The sequence below is a fragment of the Paramisgurnus dabryanus genome, chromosome 1, assembly GCF_030506205.2.
Source record: "Paramisgurnus dabryanus chromosome 1, PD_genome_1.1, whole genome shotgun sequence".
Lineage (NCBI taxonomy): Eukaryota > Metazoa > Chordata > Actinopteri > Cypriniformes > Cobitidae > Paramisgurnus > Paramisgurnus dabryanus.
Window position 1 is genome coordinate 42,247,335 of NC_133337.1, and position 17,002 is coordinate 42,264,336.

Below are 17,002 nucleotides of genomic sequence, written 5' to 3' on the forward strand. Positions count from 1 at the left end.
TTCAAGCATCCAATCACAGGCGAAAAGCATGTTTTATTGCGCTTCTTCCACCTCTGGTGTGAACGCACACTAACTGCTGATTGGCTCCAAATGTACAAATCCCTTTTCCAAAGTGTTAAACTATATAAACTTTTTACTATAAAGCTTGAGCTACTCAGCAGATAAAAAATAAGAATGGTTAAACAGATAATTGTCATATTGTGCAAGGGATTTCGGTTTATTTCTCATGCTTGATGAGCAATGCAGATCAACTTAACATGACCGCAGGAATGATGCCCAATTATCCATCACAGTAATAAACCGCATAACTGTGTTTAATAATCATTATCTAATGTAATGAACTGTGATCCTCATTCTCTCCGTTCACTGATGCTTTAAATCAATGCCAACTCATAATACCACACTATCTATCCGACAAAAAAGACCACTCTCCAAGACGTCATTTCGGGTCTGACTTCAGCTCCATCAAATGAGATTGTTTGCAAATCCACTAAAGTTTATTCATCGTCATTAATTTAGCCATATTTCCAGACATGCATTAGGGCAAACCAAATTTTCCTTGCACTACTTAACCCTTGTGTGGTGTTCGTATTTTTGTTACTTAGACGATGTTTGTGGGTCTGGTGGACCCAGAGCATTATTAGTATCTTAAACCAATGCATTCATACAAATTTATGTAATATTGTTTACAGATGTTAACTTTAGCCTTATTGCAAGTAATATAGACAGAATTTATGGTTAATATTGGTCATTTACCACTGGTAGAGGACTATTTATAAACTAAAGTGCCATTCGTTTTTGTGGTAATATGAAATAAAAAAAGGAAATTCTATTCTGATCCAGATATTGGGGGAAAAATCATATTTATCTTAAATAAGTATAAATGAAACAAAGTTTTTCATCACTGTTGATGTTTAATTATTTGAACTTTTTGAAATTGTACACATTTGTGTCAGTCTACACAGCACAGGCCCCAAACTGAACAGATGCCGTATCATAAGACATCATCCACACTAAACACATAACCTGTTCATGCCAGCCAACACAACACATAAGAAGCAAATTTTTAATGTGTAGCTGTGTTGTGTATGCATTTCTTGCATTTTATACACATATACTGTGTCCATCTGGTCCACACACATTGAAGTACAATGTGTTGCTATTGGCCACAACTTAGAATGATGAAAATACATGGATAATATTTTACTTTCTCTATTATTCACTCTCTCTCTCTCTCACTCTCTCTCTCACACACACATCTTTGTGGGACATTTGGTCCCCACAACGTGATAAATAGCAGGTACACACACCATAGGTTTTGTGGTAAACCCATGGGTTTATAAATGGTAATCAATATACCAAATAACCATGATTACTACTCTTTTACTACAATAAAACTATGGATTTTTATAATGGTAAAATGTAGAATGGTTCCTGTTAGACAGAAGGTAAAGTGTTTGGGACAGTAGGTACAGACAAATGTTCATGCACGACATATAACATGTTGTATCCTTGCGGCATTACAGCAAAAGCAGAAGGAGAAAACTCTGACATGCATCCATCACATATGTACAGACATGTATACAAACACACTCATGCACTCACAGGAGTCCCAGGTAGGAGAAAAACAGAGTGAAGTTACATAGCACATTCAATTTTTACACTTTTATTAACCCCGGGTCCAGTGGACCCGAACACCACATATGTAATATAAATGTGTAGGGGGGGTGTACAGTGTACATTAATTATAAAGTTGTTTATTTTTATGTTCTTCATAGAAAATGAGCCAAGGCCAATGAATCTGAGGTTGAAACAACAATTAATTGCATAATTTTTCTTTCAGTAAACATTCAAAACGGGTCCCACAGACCCGAACACCACACAAGGGTTAAAATGGTTTGTTTTTGTAGCTTAAAAGTTCACTACCCCAGTCCGCTTTATAACAGGCTGCTAAAGGTAGGACATTCAGTATGAACAACTTCTCCACATCCAAAATTACTATAAAACCCATCAATGGATTCAGAACCAGAATAGCTACATTGCTCACCGCTCTCACCCCCCTAAACCTTAACTAACATTAAATAACACAAGACTTCAGGGGGAAAAACACAAAGCTGTCAATAGAGCAGAACATTTTAAGGGCTGGACGGATCGAACACAGGCAGCTGTAGCATTGGGCAGCTTTAATCTGCACAGCGAGTGCCGCTCTAAAGAAAAACATCAATACGGATCTGCTCACCTTTCTCGTCTGCATCTTCTCGGTCCGTCGCCTGAAGGCCACGTAAGGGTCGTTGGTGCTGGATCCATCACGTCTCTCCTGTTTGATGGTCGGAATGAGGGATCCGCTTTTACACAGTTTCCTCTTCCTGCTCCAATACTCAAACACATCCCTGATCAGATCATCATCCTCCTTCAGTAGGAGCTTGGCTTCTTGTAGGGTCACCATCTGTAACATGATGAGAAATAAAAACATTCATTTTACGTTTATTAAAAGACATCCAACTAATTTGCTATCATTAAACTGTTTAGGGTAAAACTCTGCCACCATGTAAATGACATGAGAAATTATACTCGTAATAGTTAATGGATTTATTCTGGTAATTTGCTAACGCTTTATGTTACAAGTAAGGGTGTAGTACAGTTTCCACATAGTAAAAGGCAAATAAAAAAGCATCACTAATATAGACTGAAAGCTTACTAACTCTTTGAGAAGTTCAAAGAATTTATAATCGAGAGGTTCAAAGCCTCTTCTTCAGTTCTCATTTTAAAGCGTCGAGCCGGGTGAAATCCCAGAGGCTGTTTTGTAGTTCACACTGAAAGTGGCAAATTTTTTAATAACCTGCTGTCCGCTGCCTTTCTCCAATCTGTCAATCATCTCCTCGAACTGCAGCGCTCCCACCTCCAGCTTTTTCTTTAGCTTATTCACAAAAACGTCATCCTCTGAGTCCAGATCATAGTCCGGCTGCTCCGCGTCCAGACTAAAAGCTGTAAACGGAGAGAGAAAGGTCAAATCTAATGCATCAAAAGCTTGAGGTCTCAAAATATGGCAATTTCTCATTTGTTTGAGTCACAAACCTACACATCTATGAAACACACGATGCATTTGGTTTACTTAAAAATGGTCAGCTTTAATTTTAATATACAACTTCTGATGGAACGGTCATATTACACTTTTCGTTCCAGTGACTTCCATTTATATGCACGTGAATGCGTCAGACTGGAAACACAAGCTTCACTGAAAAAAATTATTCATTGAATTTAATCAATTTTTTAAAGGTAAGTGGTTGCAATCAATTTATTTAAGGTACATTTAAACAAAAGTTTTATATTTTATTTTACTTTACTAATCTTTTTTGTTTAAACGTAGCTTAAATAAATTGATTGCAACCACTTACCTTAAAAAAAAGGATTAAATTAAATGAATCATTTATTTCAGTGTTGTGTGAAGATATTTCGCGGTGTACCACAGTTCAAGACTGGTGAACTCTGACCTGCCAATTCGTATCACGTGGAGACATGTGAACACTAGAAAATTGGTTCGTGAAGGCGTGATCTTTCTCTATACTGAAACGCAAAAATGGACAAAGATTTCTCTGCCCATATTCGCATGCTCAGAGTCTGGTGGGACCGCCCCTTGATTGTTTGTTTAGTAGTTTCCACATTTATTTTTTTATTTATTTTTTAAGAAATGTTCACTGCACAGAATCTTTAAAATAAATCGTTTGTGTTGTTTGGACTGTAAAAAAAAAACACATCAGAACATATGCTTATTACAGTTATGCTAGCTGGATTTTATGGCACGTTTACACAATAATGATAGCACTTAAAACAACACTGCCAGCCCTAATATTTATATTAGATTTTTGTGTAATATTAAGCTAGACCTGTCAAAATAACTGGCATTACCTAGTCCAGGATGATCCTGTGTTGTTATTCATTTTGAGAGGTTCTTATCATTTTTACTAAAACTTCAAAAAACCAAAATAAGTATATTTTCTCAGTCCACACGTAAAATTACATTAAAACAAAATCAGTAAAATAAATACAGGTTTCAAAGCCAGCTAGGTCAGTGGTTTTCAAACTGGGGGCCGCGAGATGGTGCCAGGGTTTATGGCATTTTATGAAATGCATTAATTTATCATGAATTCTGTGTAATAAAGCCTAAAAAAAAATAAGGCTACTAACCAAAAGCACTACTTTTTTGTATAATTTAATCTTTTTTTTATTAAAATGTTGAGTTTTAGAAAAGTTTTGTGTCACAAATTTTCTTTGGGGGGCCACACGCTGAAAAGGTTTGGGAACCACTGAGCTAAGTTATTTTTTTATTTTTAAAAAACAAGAATTGTAGGAAAAAAACACACAAACTGAAAATACCAAAGAATTCAACAGTTATTCAAAAATGTTTTCATGCGATTTTATACATTAATGTTGTAAAATGAATGATAATCTATAATCTATAATAATCCTACAAACGATTATTTATCAGACTATAACTGATCAACAAAATCTATAACGGTTGCATCCCTACAAGTGGACTACAAAGGAGCAAAATTTTGTAAACTTTATTTAAGAAGCCTTAATAAACTCAGTATCTTGAAGAACACAAACAAGAACTCACGCATGCTTGTAGACCAAACACGTAATGCCCAACATCCTTATTTTCACAGATTTGCGATTTTGTCAAAGGCATTTTCAAAAACGTGCACTTTCAATCCCATTTCAAACACTTGTATTTTCAGGATGCCAAAGGAAAAGTCATCTAAACAAACAGCCAAAACCCCCAACCTTTCCGATTTTTGGTGGAAAAGTTGCTGTGTAAACAGCTCTTCAGGTCAATGGGATCTAACAATGGGCAACCCGGTGTGTTTCAGATACTAATACTAGATTAAAGGATGATGGAAAAACTACATCAGAGCACAGATGCATTTTCTAGTTTGCTTACGAAGTTGAAATATTTAGCCGACACATTTTCTAATGCCTCAACAACCTTCAGCTTAACGTTCAGAATTATTTTTTCATTCACTTAGTTGCAGTCCAGTCTGCTATTGCCATGAAACGGAGATCTCTACCAAAATAAGCAAAAATATGGCGCAGACACCCTGAGAGAAACCACAAGGTACATTCCTCATTTCCATTCTTCATCTTCCCACAATTCCCACTGATTTAAATCCCTTCCTCAATGACTCTCAGCTAAAGGAGCATGCACAGACATAATCTGGAGATGTCCTGCTGTCAAAGACTATTTCAGACACCCCAGGGACTGCCAGACTCACTTAAATTCACTCCCCCGTAAACACACACGAGTAAGGCTAGAGGAAACGCAGCGGGACAGCCATAAAATTCCCATTAATCCCAGTTAAATATTGACTATCCCAACACAGTAACCTTATATTTATTAAAACAAGGCCTGAGTGGCTTAAAAGTTTACCACAACATACAATGGGCATACAATTTCATACAACATCATGAAATTTGGTAAAACTGACTTATTTTAATGTTTATTTATGTTACAGCCAACATTTAAAAAAAATATTTTATTGTGCTTAAGTTATGTTCCCCTGCAGACATTCATTTTGTTCATTTTTGTGCCGACATTGTATATCTTTATAAATTTTCTCTTATGCAACCATATAGCCTTTTATACGAGCATGATTATGGTTATTTTAAATAACTGTGACAAGATTAAATTATTGCAATAATGCAATGAATAATATATAACAATCTGTCACAAATTTAGCCACTTTTTTAGAAGTAGCACAAACTGGACAAATCCTGCAACATGAAGGCTTCACTTACATTACTCATAATCATAGGTGATTAATATATTTGAATCTAAAAAACATTCAAGAGATACTTGAGAACCCCAAAGTATCACAGGGTGGCAGATGGTACAACCCGCATTCACAAACACCCCTAAAAATACACAAAGCACCTGCTCCTCAGAGCAGAGAATCAGAGGACAGATGTTAACAACAAAGACTGGGTGCTAATGTCTTTCGCACAAACACTCAAATACCTGTCCCCCATTGCAATCTAAAACACTGATTAACTAAATCAGCAAGCCCTCATTAGCATTTGTGCACTCACGCTGTATGTGAATGAGCTGCTTTGGCATCTTGAATTCTCCAGGGTAGAGCGAATCGTAGTAGGCAATGTTGCTCTCTGCCTCTGGGACGGGAATCACCATGCTGTCCTTCTTCTCCCCGTACACCTGCTGGGCAGAGATCGCCCTCTGGAGATGGTGTTCCTATGACAGGCGTAAAGAGAGAGATGCTTGGGTAAGCGCAAACTAAAGGCAGCAATCACAGACTTACTGTAATAGAGACTCAGTACTAGAGACTTCATAAGGCACGGAGTTTAGTCGGGTTTTTTCCAAACGCACAGCCTTGCAATGTATACTTTATTTGAATCATGTGTGTACACAAATGACGCATTCACATTGCAACAAAATGCGAAGCACCTTCTGGGTTACATACTACATTCTCCTGTAGGTGCATGCACGACCTACGCATACAATGCACGCAGGTTTGAAAAATCCGGCAGTGCGCGTACATACGCATGCACTTTCTAATGACGGAAATTGCACTGCACACTGGTGTTTTGAGTTCATCCTATCCTCAGCCTGTGAGATCGCTGATGCACAATAGTATCGAGGGGTGGGGCAGTAGTTTACTAATTTATTTATTAGTACATTTTTTACTCATTTATGCCAAGTCACTTTATTGATGGACAAAAAAGAAGCAACCTTCTTAAAACGGATGACGTTAATCCGAGGGCATCATCATAGCGCACTACAATTTCCTGCGTACCAGGGAGCGGTTTTAACCCTCTGCGCACTAACAACCTCTCCAGTACAAGGAAATGTCAGAGCCACGCTTTTCAATTAACTCGTCAATTAAGAAAACGCTTCCCTGCCAATGACGAGTTTTTCGGCAATCCGTATTTCTCTATTATCCACCAGTTGGCGCTCTTACCCGAACGAATAAAACCTAGAAGTATTCCCTTACTGTGGGATCACACCAGACGCGAGTTCAGCGATTTGCGCGAGTAGATTACATACAAAGTCAATGCAAAGATGCAATCAGACGCATCCTCGCATGGGGCGATGCGAATGACGCAATATGGGCACGCGTTTGATGCGAAAACACGCGCTATTCACTTCAAACGCAACTTCGCCCAAGTTGAAAATATTCAACTCTAGCGAAAAATTCGCATGACACATAGTTAAATCCTGCGAGTAATCTAGAGCAAGTGACGCGATGCCATGCATTTGGTTTGTACTTAGCATTAGGGCAAACAGTTCAAACTCTGTGTATGTTTTGAGGATCATTCTGAATCTAATCTTTATCAAAAGCTATTCACAAAAATGCAATTATCTCAGGTTTTTACTCAAAATTTTCATAAGCAGTGCAAAGGTTGTGAGTTTGATTCCTGGGAAATACAGATAAAACCTATAGCTTGAATGCGATATAAGTTGCTTTAGATAAAGGCATCTGGCAAGGCATACATCTAAACAATATTTTTCATGCAAGTAAAGCAAAAACACTCTTAATCTTTACTTTTAAGTTTCCACAAGAACCTAAAGTTTAATGTCTTAAGCACTATTCGGACGGGATTAGTTTTCCAAACGACGTTTGAGTTTCAGCGTGTCCCCCAGGACGTCTGTGATTTTATGTACCGATTCGGACGGGATTAAAATGATGCAGGCTATTCCAGAGATGGGAGTGTCTGTTTCATGCATTTGGGCGTTGCAGTAGCACGTGCTCTGGATACGCGTGTTTGTAATGTTTAATATTTTGCTTTAAATGTAAAATCATGACAGAACATGTAATTTATTAATTTAATTTTAACAAATCAAAATAAAATATACAAATCCTACTAAAGTAACATTAGCCTACGTGTTTTATATAACTGTCTGCTTATAACAAACACAAAATAATGAAGAAATAATGATTAATACAATTTAATATCTTTATTAATTAACATTACCATTCCGGAGTTGAAGAACTTTGAACGGAGTTTCTTATAACGTTAATGATAATACAGTGGCCAGTCTTAACAGTGTATGATATTCAGCTCGTCTTGATTTAATTACTTTATTTTGCCGAATGCGAAAAAACATTAATATCTGAATGAATGGGACTCAGGAAATACAATATACGCGCATTAGTAAGACCTTACGGCAGATCAAGTTGGCCAAAACACGAAATGAACCGCGTTTTCAAAAGATATTGCGGGCAAACACAGACATTTGCATCCGGACGGGATTAAATTTCTCAGAGGACCTCTGAGTTCGGCGAAAAACAGTAGGTAAATTGCTCTGGAATTTTTACGGAGGTCGTCAGAGAAAAACACAGACATGGCCGATTCGGACGGGATTAAAAACACAGAGGACCTCTGAGAAGCACGATTTTCTCAGAGGTCCCCCTGTAAAACTAATCCCGTCCGAATAGGGCTTTAGATAAGTTGGCCTCAGAATCATCTCACCAGATCAACGAAAGAAAAAAACAACTTTCCCACCATGTAAATCTCTAAAACAGATCTCACACACGTGCTGTTTCTTATGTTTCTTATTTAATTTTTATGCAATGAGCTTTAAATTAAACTTAAGCCAGATTCGGACGGGATTAGTTTTACAGGGGGACCTCTGAGAAAATCGTGCTTCTCAGAGGTCCTCTGTGTTTTTAATCCCGTCCGAATCGGCCATGTCTGTGTTTTTCTCTGAGGACCTCCGTAAAAATTCCAGAGCAATTTACCTACTGTTTTTCGCCGAACTCAGAGGTCCTCTGAGAAATGTAATCCCGTCCGGATGCAAATGTCTGTGTTTGCCCGCAATATCTTTTGAAAACGCGGTTCATTTCGTGTTTTGGCCACCGTGATCTGCCGTAAAGTCTTACTAATGCGCGTATATTGTATTTCCTGAGTCCCATTCATTCAGATATGGATGTTTTTTCGCATTCGGCAAAATAAAATAATTAAATCAAGACGAGCTGAATATCAAACACTGTTAAGACTGGCCACTGTAATATCAGTAACGTTATAAGAAACTCCGTTCAAAGTTCTTCAACTCCGGAATGGTAATGTTAATTAATAAAGATAATAAATTGTTATTAATCATTATTTCTTCATTTCTTTGGGTTTATTATAAGCAGACAGTTATATAAAACACGTAGGCTAACGTTACTTTAGTAGGATTTGTATATTTTATTTTGATTTGTTAAAATTAAATTAATAAATTACTAGGGGTGTAACGGTACGTGTATTCGAACCGGACCGTTTCGGTTCAGGGCTTTCGGCACGGTGCACACGTGCACCGAAAGGCCGAATGCATTTTGTGTGCGCCTGTGCGGAACATAATAGGTGTGTTTCCGCACGAACATATTAAGCGGCGGAAGTCTCCTCGTTCAGCGCAAGTCTTCTGTCAAACATATAACATAATTAGGCCCGCAGAAAAATTTTTATTTACTTAGTTGTATATCCGTTTGATTATTGATGTAAACGTTTACGTGTAGTATCTAAAAGCGCATGTTAAACGCGTGTCAACGCGCTGCTTTGTTCTTTCAAAAGTGCATGAGAGGTTGCGCGTCTTTCGTTGCTACGCAATCATGAGACGCGCTTTCTGTGACAGCGAGAATAAGGAATACGTGATCAGATTTTTCATCTGCACCTCATGTCAATCATATCATTGTCACAATGCGATCAGCTGGTCGGGACACGGAGGAGCTGTAACCCGGGCTTACTCAGCTGTTACTCAGCTGCGGAGGGGTTCGTTAGTAAAGTCACAGCTTACATTGACAACACAAGCAAAGATTAGGAGAAACATGCAAAAGATCAAAGATGGCTAGGTATGCAACTCACTAATCTCAAAATGAGTGTATAATAAGTATATCATCATGTTGCTTGCTATGCAGTTACACATAGAGCAGTAATATTATTTTTATACAGAGATGGTACATAGCCAATTCAATACTGTGAGTTAAACAATCCAAAATAAATCAAAACAGAACATTTTTGGTGTCAAAAATGTAGGCTAATTGTTGATAAATGTATTCAGGAATTGAATTTGTTAGTTCAAGGTTTTAGTAGAAAAAGTTTAAGAAAAGGTTAAGAAAAGAGTTACCTTCTGTTATAAAATAATGTAAAAAAGAACTTTGCAGTAGTATTTTATTTATTATTTTTCATTTTATATATATTTTATATGTTATATTTTAATAAAAAGTGTTTAAAAAAGTGTAAACAAATTGTAAAAAAAGTTTATAGTAATAAACAACCTGCAGTTTAATGTTTGCATTTTCCCCTTACTGAACCGAAAATGAACCGAACCGTGGCTTCAAAACCGGGGTTCGCACCGAACCGTGATTTTTGCGTACCGTTACACCCCTATAAATTACATGTTCTTTCATAATTTTACATTTAAAGCAAAATATTAAACATTACAAACACGCGTATCCAGAGCACGTGCTCTTCTGCAACGCCCAAATGCATGAAACAAACACTCCCATCTCTGGAATAGCCTGCATCATTTTAATCCTGTCCGAATCGGTACATAAAATCACAGACGTCCTGGGGGACACGTTGAAACTCAAACGTTGTTTGGAAAACTAATCTCGTCCGAATAGTGCTTTCGACTGCACAATTAAACCAATGCTGAAGGTCAAATCAACAGTATGTACACCCAACAAACATATCTCTAAACACTAAATCAGTATAAACAATGACTAATTGTTCAAAACAATGTGTACGTGAGCCAGACCGGATGAGGTTAATATGCCCGAGGAGCTGATTTGAACCAAATGGCAACACTTGGCAACAGATAAATAAAAAATAACATTCCACACACAACAGCCAGAAAACATTTAAGGATAGCAAACAAACTGTGAAGATAAATTTAGTGATCGAATATCACCAAATAAAGACAAAATATCCATTTACTTCAATATATTACCCAAGTGATTGAGCCAGCTGTTGTGAAACAATGAAGTTTTATGAAGTGTTTTAGCATTAAATCTCAAATAGCAAACAAACGCTTTTAAACAACTCAGCTGTGTGTTTTCATTGAAGGCTATTATGCAAGAAGGCAATTATAAGGAGACAAAAGCCAGTCATCCTACGACAGTCCTCTGAATAACCTTTAGATTGCAAATGAACGGGTGCCCCCGTCAACTGACCCCAGAAGATCACACAATTACTACCAGATGAGGTGAGAAATAACAGAATGGACACAGAAGAAACAAAAAACCCTGAGACAACAAAAACCTCAGTTATTAAATACATTTTGTGAGACGACAAACAATCTGAAACCCAAATTGATTGGCCAAACTGCGCCATAGTAATTAGGGGTGTAAATCAGTCCCTCCAGAAAAGCGCGATTATGCAATCGCATGATTTAACGCATAATCAGCCAAAGTCTGCATATTTATGCGGGGGAAGCATTTTTTCAAATACGCCGCACTTTCGCAGCATAAATTGCAGATTTCCGTGCGCAAAATATGCAGGGCTTGGATGACTTCATAATCCACGTATTTTCGCAGCAGAAAGTTGAAAAATGTTGCATTTACTTCACACAAGCGCAGCCATGTCCCCTGTTGCCATGGGAACGTTATGAAGTGACGTGATTATGTGACGTGAACATCATTGAAAAGCTGCAAAAGCTTAAAATAGTTTTTGCAAGTTCCCGCAATTTCATTGCGTAAAAATTGCATAAACATCCCAAATATTCCATCGCATTTTTTAAGAAAACGTGCCGCAAGATCAAGGATTTTTGCCCGCAACAAATCACAAAAAACCCTTGTTTTCTGGAAGGACATGACATTTTATCGATTTTCTAAGCCAGTATTGTCAATAGGGCTGGGCAAAAAAAAAAATATATATATTTTTCGATTAATGGTTTTTTTGTTTTTACGTGGTCGATTCAGAATTGGATCTCAAAGAGCAGAATCGATTTTTTTCATATTTTTTCTGCAAACATTGAATGTAAGATTAACGTTAATCAAATTACTATTCTTCTTCACTAGATGTTACCCTCTTTTTTGCCTTGCGCCATGTTACCAACGAGCCTATCATTCATTCATTCAGTGCATAAAATGGCGGTTTTAGGAAGCATAGAAGCATTTTAGATTTCGCAAGCAAGACGACAACGATAGTGTTCTGGCTGTTAATTTCACTTTATTAATTACTGACTTGTAAACTTCTGTTCACTGTTCTTTTTTATTAATATAGTATTTGTATTAAATCTATATTCACTGAGTTGAATTGAGAATAGAGTATAAAAACCGACCAGAGAACCCAAATCGAGAATCAAAATCGATTTGATAGCTTGTGAATTGAAATTAAATCGATCTGGAACATCTGAATCGATACCCAGCCCTAATTGTCAATAAACAAAAATGCACGCTTAAGTAGAAATGTACAGACAGACGGTATGTGGACTTGTGGAGAGGGTCAAAACGAAGTAACTGTGTATCGATATTTTAAGTTTGGGATTGTATTATTTGATTGATGCATCGAACCATAATTACACCACTATAGTTGTAATCGAATACATTCCCAGCTGATCAATTGCCCTCCGGTATCTGTCATTCACTACTACAGACAAGTGCTGTTGGGCAAAAGCAGCTCTACAAACTCTTGTGAGAGGAAACATTTCAGGAAAATATATTCCCAGACCTTGGAGACGGGTCAGAGAACCGGATTACGATTAATGACCCAATCAAAAGAAATAATTACAAAGTAATTGTTTGTTGTCCTTCAAGAAAGGTCCTTCCCCTCAGGCCAAAGAGCTGAAAGCCTGATTTATAGACAACATAAAAGATTGTATCATTAAACACAATCCAAAGTTAACTGCGTAATAGACAAGCTCTTGCCATGTCAGTGCATTTTCCCACAATTCTGTACTGCTATTTAACGAAATGCTGATCTTAAATATGCAGAGTAATGGAGTGTTGGCTCCTTCCTGGAACTCTGTCCAGGAAATGATGGGACAAGCCGGTCAAACTCGTCTGGAATGTTGCTTGACCTCTAGCATGGACTACACTATATGATGCCATCTCTGGGAAAGCCGGCTTGCTGGACTGAATAAGTTTGGAAAGAAAGATTGCACAGCTCGTTTCGGCCAAAACATGGTTTTACCAAAGACGTTCCTGGGAGGTAAACTTTGGCAAGTGGGTGTTTAGCCCCCAGCCAATAACCACACACAGGTAAAGGCAGTGTCCAAATGTAAAGCAGCTAAGGGCTGGACTCGAATTCGTTCATTAACCTCTTGAAAAGCACCTCTTAAAGCTTTTTCTATAATGGTTGTTTTAATTAAAAAAAACTCTCTAAATAAGTTAGAGAGGCTGAAGTACTTTGGAATAATTTTTTTTGCGTAAGATCTTTTTAATTACTAAAAACCTTATTGATAAATATGTATGTGAAACCTAGAAATCCCATGATCCCACAGCCACAAGTCTAAAGAAGTAATGTTTCATTTTTGAGGTCAATAGGCCCAAAACTGAGGTTCTTGCAAGAGTTTTTGTAAGACTAGTGCCTTTTCTAAGTGCCATTCAGCCCCAAAATAAAAGTCTTTTGTTTACATGCACACACGTCCGTTATTATTATTATTTATTCTTATGTTAGCATATAAAATGCAGTTTCCACACCTAGAAATAAAATGTTACACAAAGATTGTTGGATGTGTTATCTAATTGGCTACACGTTCTGTCTATCATTATTTTCCATGAAGTCATTGGAGGAAAGAGCAAGTTAGAGGATGCCACCTACTTTTAGAAACAAAGTTTGACCGCGGGTTTATGTGTTTAGCGGAACCTAAAGTGTAATCTCATACAGTGTTACGACGTAAATAGTCCTCAGATTGTATATTATATTGTATTACAAGACGTTCATGCGTAATCTGATGTAAACAACAGACTATATATCATGGTATACGCATTTGTGGACAAAAATGGTCATTGGATGTATTATATTAGACGGGTTATTCACACATCTGAAACAGGCTGGATTCGACACGCAATCGTTATCAACACAAAGGTAAGAAGTCCCATTTATATTTAGCATTTTGTCATCTGGACTTCTGTCACAAAATCGTACATTTATGATGCTAGAGCATCTGTATCTCAAAACAAAGACCATACACTGATGCTAAATCTGTAGACCTTTTAAACGATGTATCATAATGTTAATAATAGTAATGTTTGTGGACAGTAGGCTATATAGATATTGTTAGCAGAGTTAAAAAAATTACGTCATTCCGCCAATGAATTAGTGCGCGTCGAGAGGTTAAAAATTGATTGGATCATTTGAAGTTGGGTCATGTTGATAATCGTTGTGATCTTTCCCGGACCCCGCCCACCTACAATACCTTATGACGGCGGGAAGTAAAGAGAGATTGTTTCGAGGAGGGGAGGAGATTTGCATTTTTGATTTAAAATTATGAGGACACATGATTTTTTTATGAAGCTCACAGATAAGTAATCTGTAAAAAAAACACAATATTCCAAAACAAATTACAGGTTTTCATTTCAAATTTAATTTCGACTTAAAGCTTTTGAGTAACTTTCTATATTATTATACACACTTTTATTATGCAAACGATTAGTTGTGATTAATTGTTATGCAACCCTACATTTAAGTGTGATGATGTCACTTATTTCTTGAGTTCAACAATGATGAATTGACTAGAACGTGTCAGCGGAAAGTAACATCTGCTCGCACCCTATTAATAAACAAGAGAAGAAGCTTCTTGACTTCCAGACAGAAAACCCACAGCAAAGAAAAATACACCTCATCATCTGAATTTTCTAAATAATCCTAACAATAATAAGTGCTTGTAATGTTTATAAGGGTTTCCATATCTTTACATCAACAACACAATGTGTTAACTCCATCCCAATGCCACATTTTTGTCCCAAAACAATGCAATGATTAGCAATATACAACAGCAGTGGTGTTAAAGTTGAAATGCATATAAAAAAAAAATGTTTTTAGCACACAAACACCACTTTATAAAACTAACAAGGCCTGAGCCAATTTAGATAAAAGGAAATTTACTACCTACTGCTATCGAGACTTTTTCCTAGTTTGCAATTAATGGTTTAAAAGTAACTCCGTAATTACGAATCATTTACACAGCGGCCTTTGAAATGAATAAAAATCAGACTCCCTGATGAAAGTGCTTACAGTGATGTTGTGGGTCACCAAAGTTCCCATTAAGTTAAAGAAAGTCTTGAACTATGTTTCACCTCCCAGCATACAGTTTTGATCTAAAGATAGCCAACTAAGTGGTTACTCAGGCAAACAAATGTCAAGGAAAGATAGCATGGCACATAAAAGAGCTTTAACACTGCGTGGATTTATGAACTACCCTCCGAGAGGATTTATGTCAGGACCATCAATTAAATCCTCAAGGCCGGGATACAAAAAATGAACAGGGTCAGCTATGGCTCCCAAGGGCCCTGGTTTGAGTACTTCTACTTTGCAAAACAGAGGACTCATAAATAATTAAACAAAATAGTGGTCATAAAGGGAAGTGTTAAAATTAAAACCTCATCATGCGTATAAGACAATATTTTGATGGAGGTGTTTTGGGTGGCAGGACTTTTAAACTGACTGTATCATTAAGTACATTAAACAGTCACGTCCACAAACAAGTCAATCCAAAAGCTACCAAGAAACATTAACTGACATTTAACATGCCCTTCGGCAATCCACCGCAAACAAGATCATGTCATACAACACATGACAAACCAAAAGCAAACTATCTGGTTTTTGTTTCAACAATAATCATTGGGCCTTGGCTAGCGGTTATCAAAACATCAAATATGGAGATGTTTAACTTTAGAGTTGCTCTTCAACAAACAATCAAACGGACTTAAATCACAAGAGACCACAACATCGGAAAGATGTCCCGCACCCCGTCATGAGGGCGGCCCATTAGGGTCTTCAACAAGAAGAACAAACTCCCAATGGCCCAGGATAACAGGTGGCCCATCTAAAAACTCAATAAATAATTGGGCCCTGAGAAATTAATAGGACCTACTTTGCAAACCCTCACTTATAACCACGGTCAAAATACAAGTTATTATAGACCCCCAAAATCTGACATTTTTACCAAGTCTCCAGTGCCATTCTCACAGGCTTCGTGACTGCATTTCTGTGACATGAATTTGCACTTATTCAAAGGATACAAAACAAATTGCAACAGACTATTAAACGTTGAAACAGTGAGCAATTAATGCACTTGAAAGACTTGTGTTTCTGATGCTGGTGGTCCTTGGACCCTCAGATGCATCCCACAGGAGCCTCCAGCTCAGCATCACTCACCAAGACCTTTGAACCTTTACAACTCCAGTTTTTAGTGATTTTTAGATCTTTAAAAAATACTTTAGCTGCCATTTCTAGCATTTAAAATATTTGTGCTATAAATACACCCAGGTTAGGATACTACAAGTATTTGATAGTACTTGCTGCATTTTTTTATGTATGTTATAGCATTTGCCCTATTATCATGAATTTAAAAAACTGTATACAGTAGTATACTTAAATATTATAAAGTATAAATAAATCACATAGGAATTTTACTGCAGCATACTGTGGTAAACTTAAGTATACTACAGTGTTATTTGGTGTGGGTAACGTTATATACAACTATAAACAATCTTAATTTCCCAGGCCTGGAAAAAATCATACTTTAAAAAGTCCCAAGAGGTTTCCTGGGAAGCACAAAACGTGTAAATGGATAAATATAAAACTTTTTCCTAAACAAAACACATAATTTAAGTGGGAAAAAAATACACAGAAGACTAGTAGGAGTTAACTATTAAAATATAGCTGAGAAATAATACAGTAAATTTATATCCACCATTATATACCATCAGAAGTTTTCATGACTTTTCCAGGACTAGGAGAAAAATATTTTTTTATTCCCTGATGCATTTCCAGGATTTCTGACAGCGGGGACCCTTGCTGTCGTATTCGCCCTCTGGCGTCCGCGCGGCGCTACAGCAAA

At 37.1% G+C, this 17,002-nt stretch overlaps 1 protein-coding gene across 2 annotated transcripts in view; it reads right to left on the bottom strand.

The window, feature by feature from the left end:
* The window catches only part of epc1a (enhancer of polycomb homolog 1 (Drosophila) a), a 34,547-nt gene that overhangs the window by 11,822 nt on the left and 5,723 nt on the right, over window positions 1-17,002 (bottom strand). For both annotated transcript variants that reach the window (XM_065262453.2, XM_065262452.2), the window contains exons 2-4: window positions 6,088-6,247; window positions 2,840-2,985; window positions 2,240-2,446 (exon numbers count right to left, since the gene is read on the bottom strand). In XM_065262453.2, coding sequence (XP_065118525.2) covers window positions 2,240-2,446; window positions 2,840-2,985; window positions 6,088-6,187 — 453 coding nt within the window. In that variant the 5' untranslated portion in view covers window positions 6,188-6,247. The remainder of the gene's footprint in view (window positions 1-2,239; window positions 2,447-2,839; window positions 2,986-6,087; window positions 6,248-17,002) is intronic.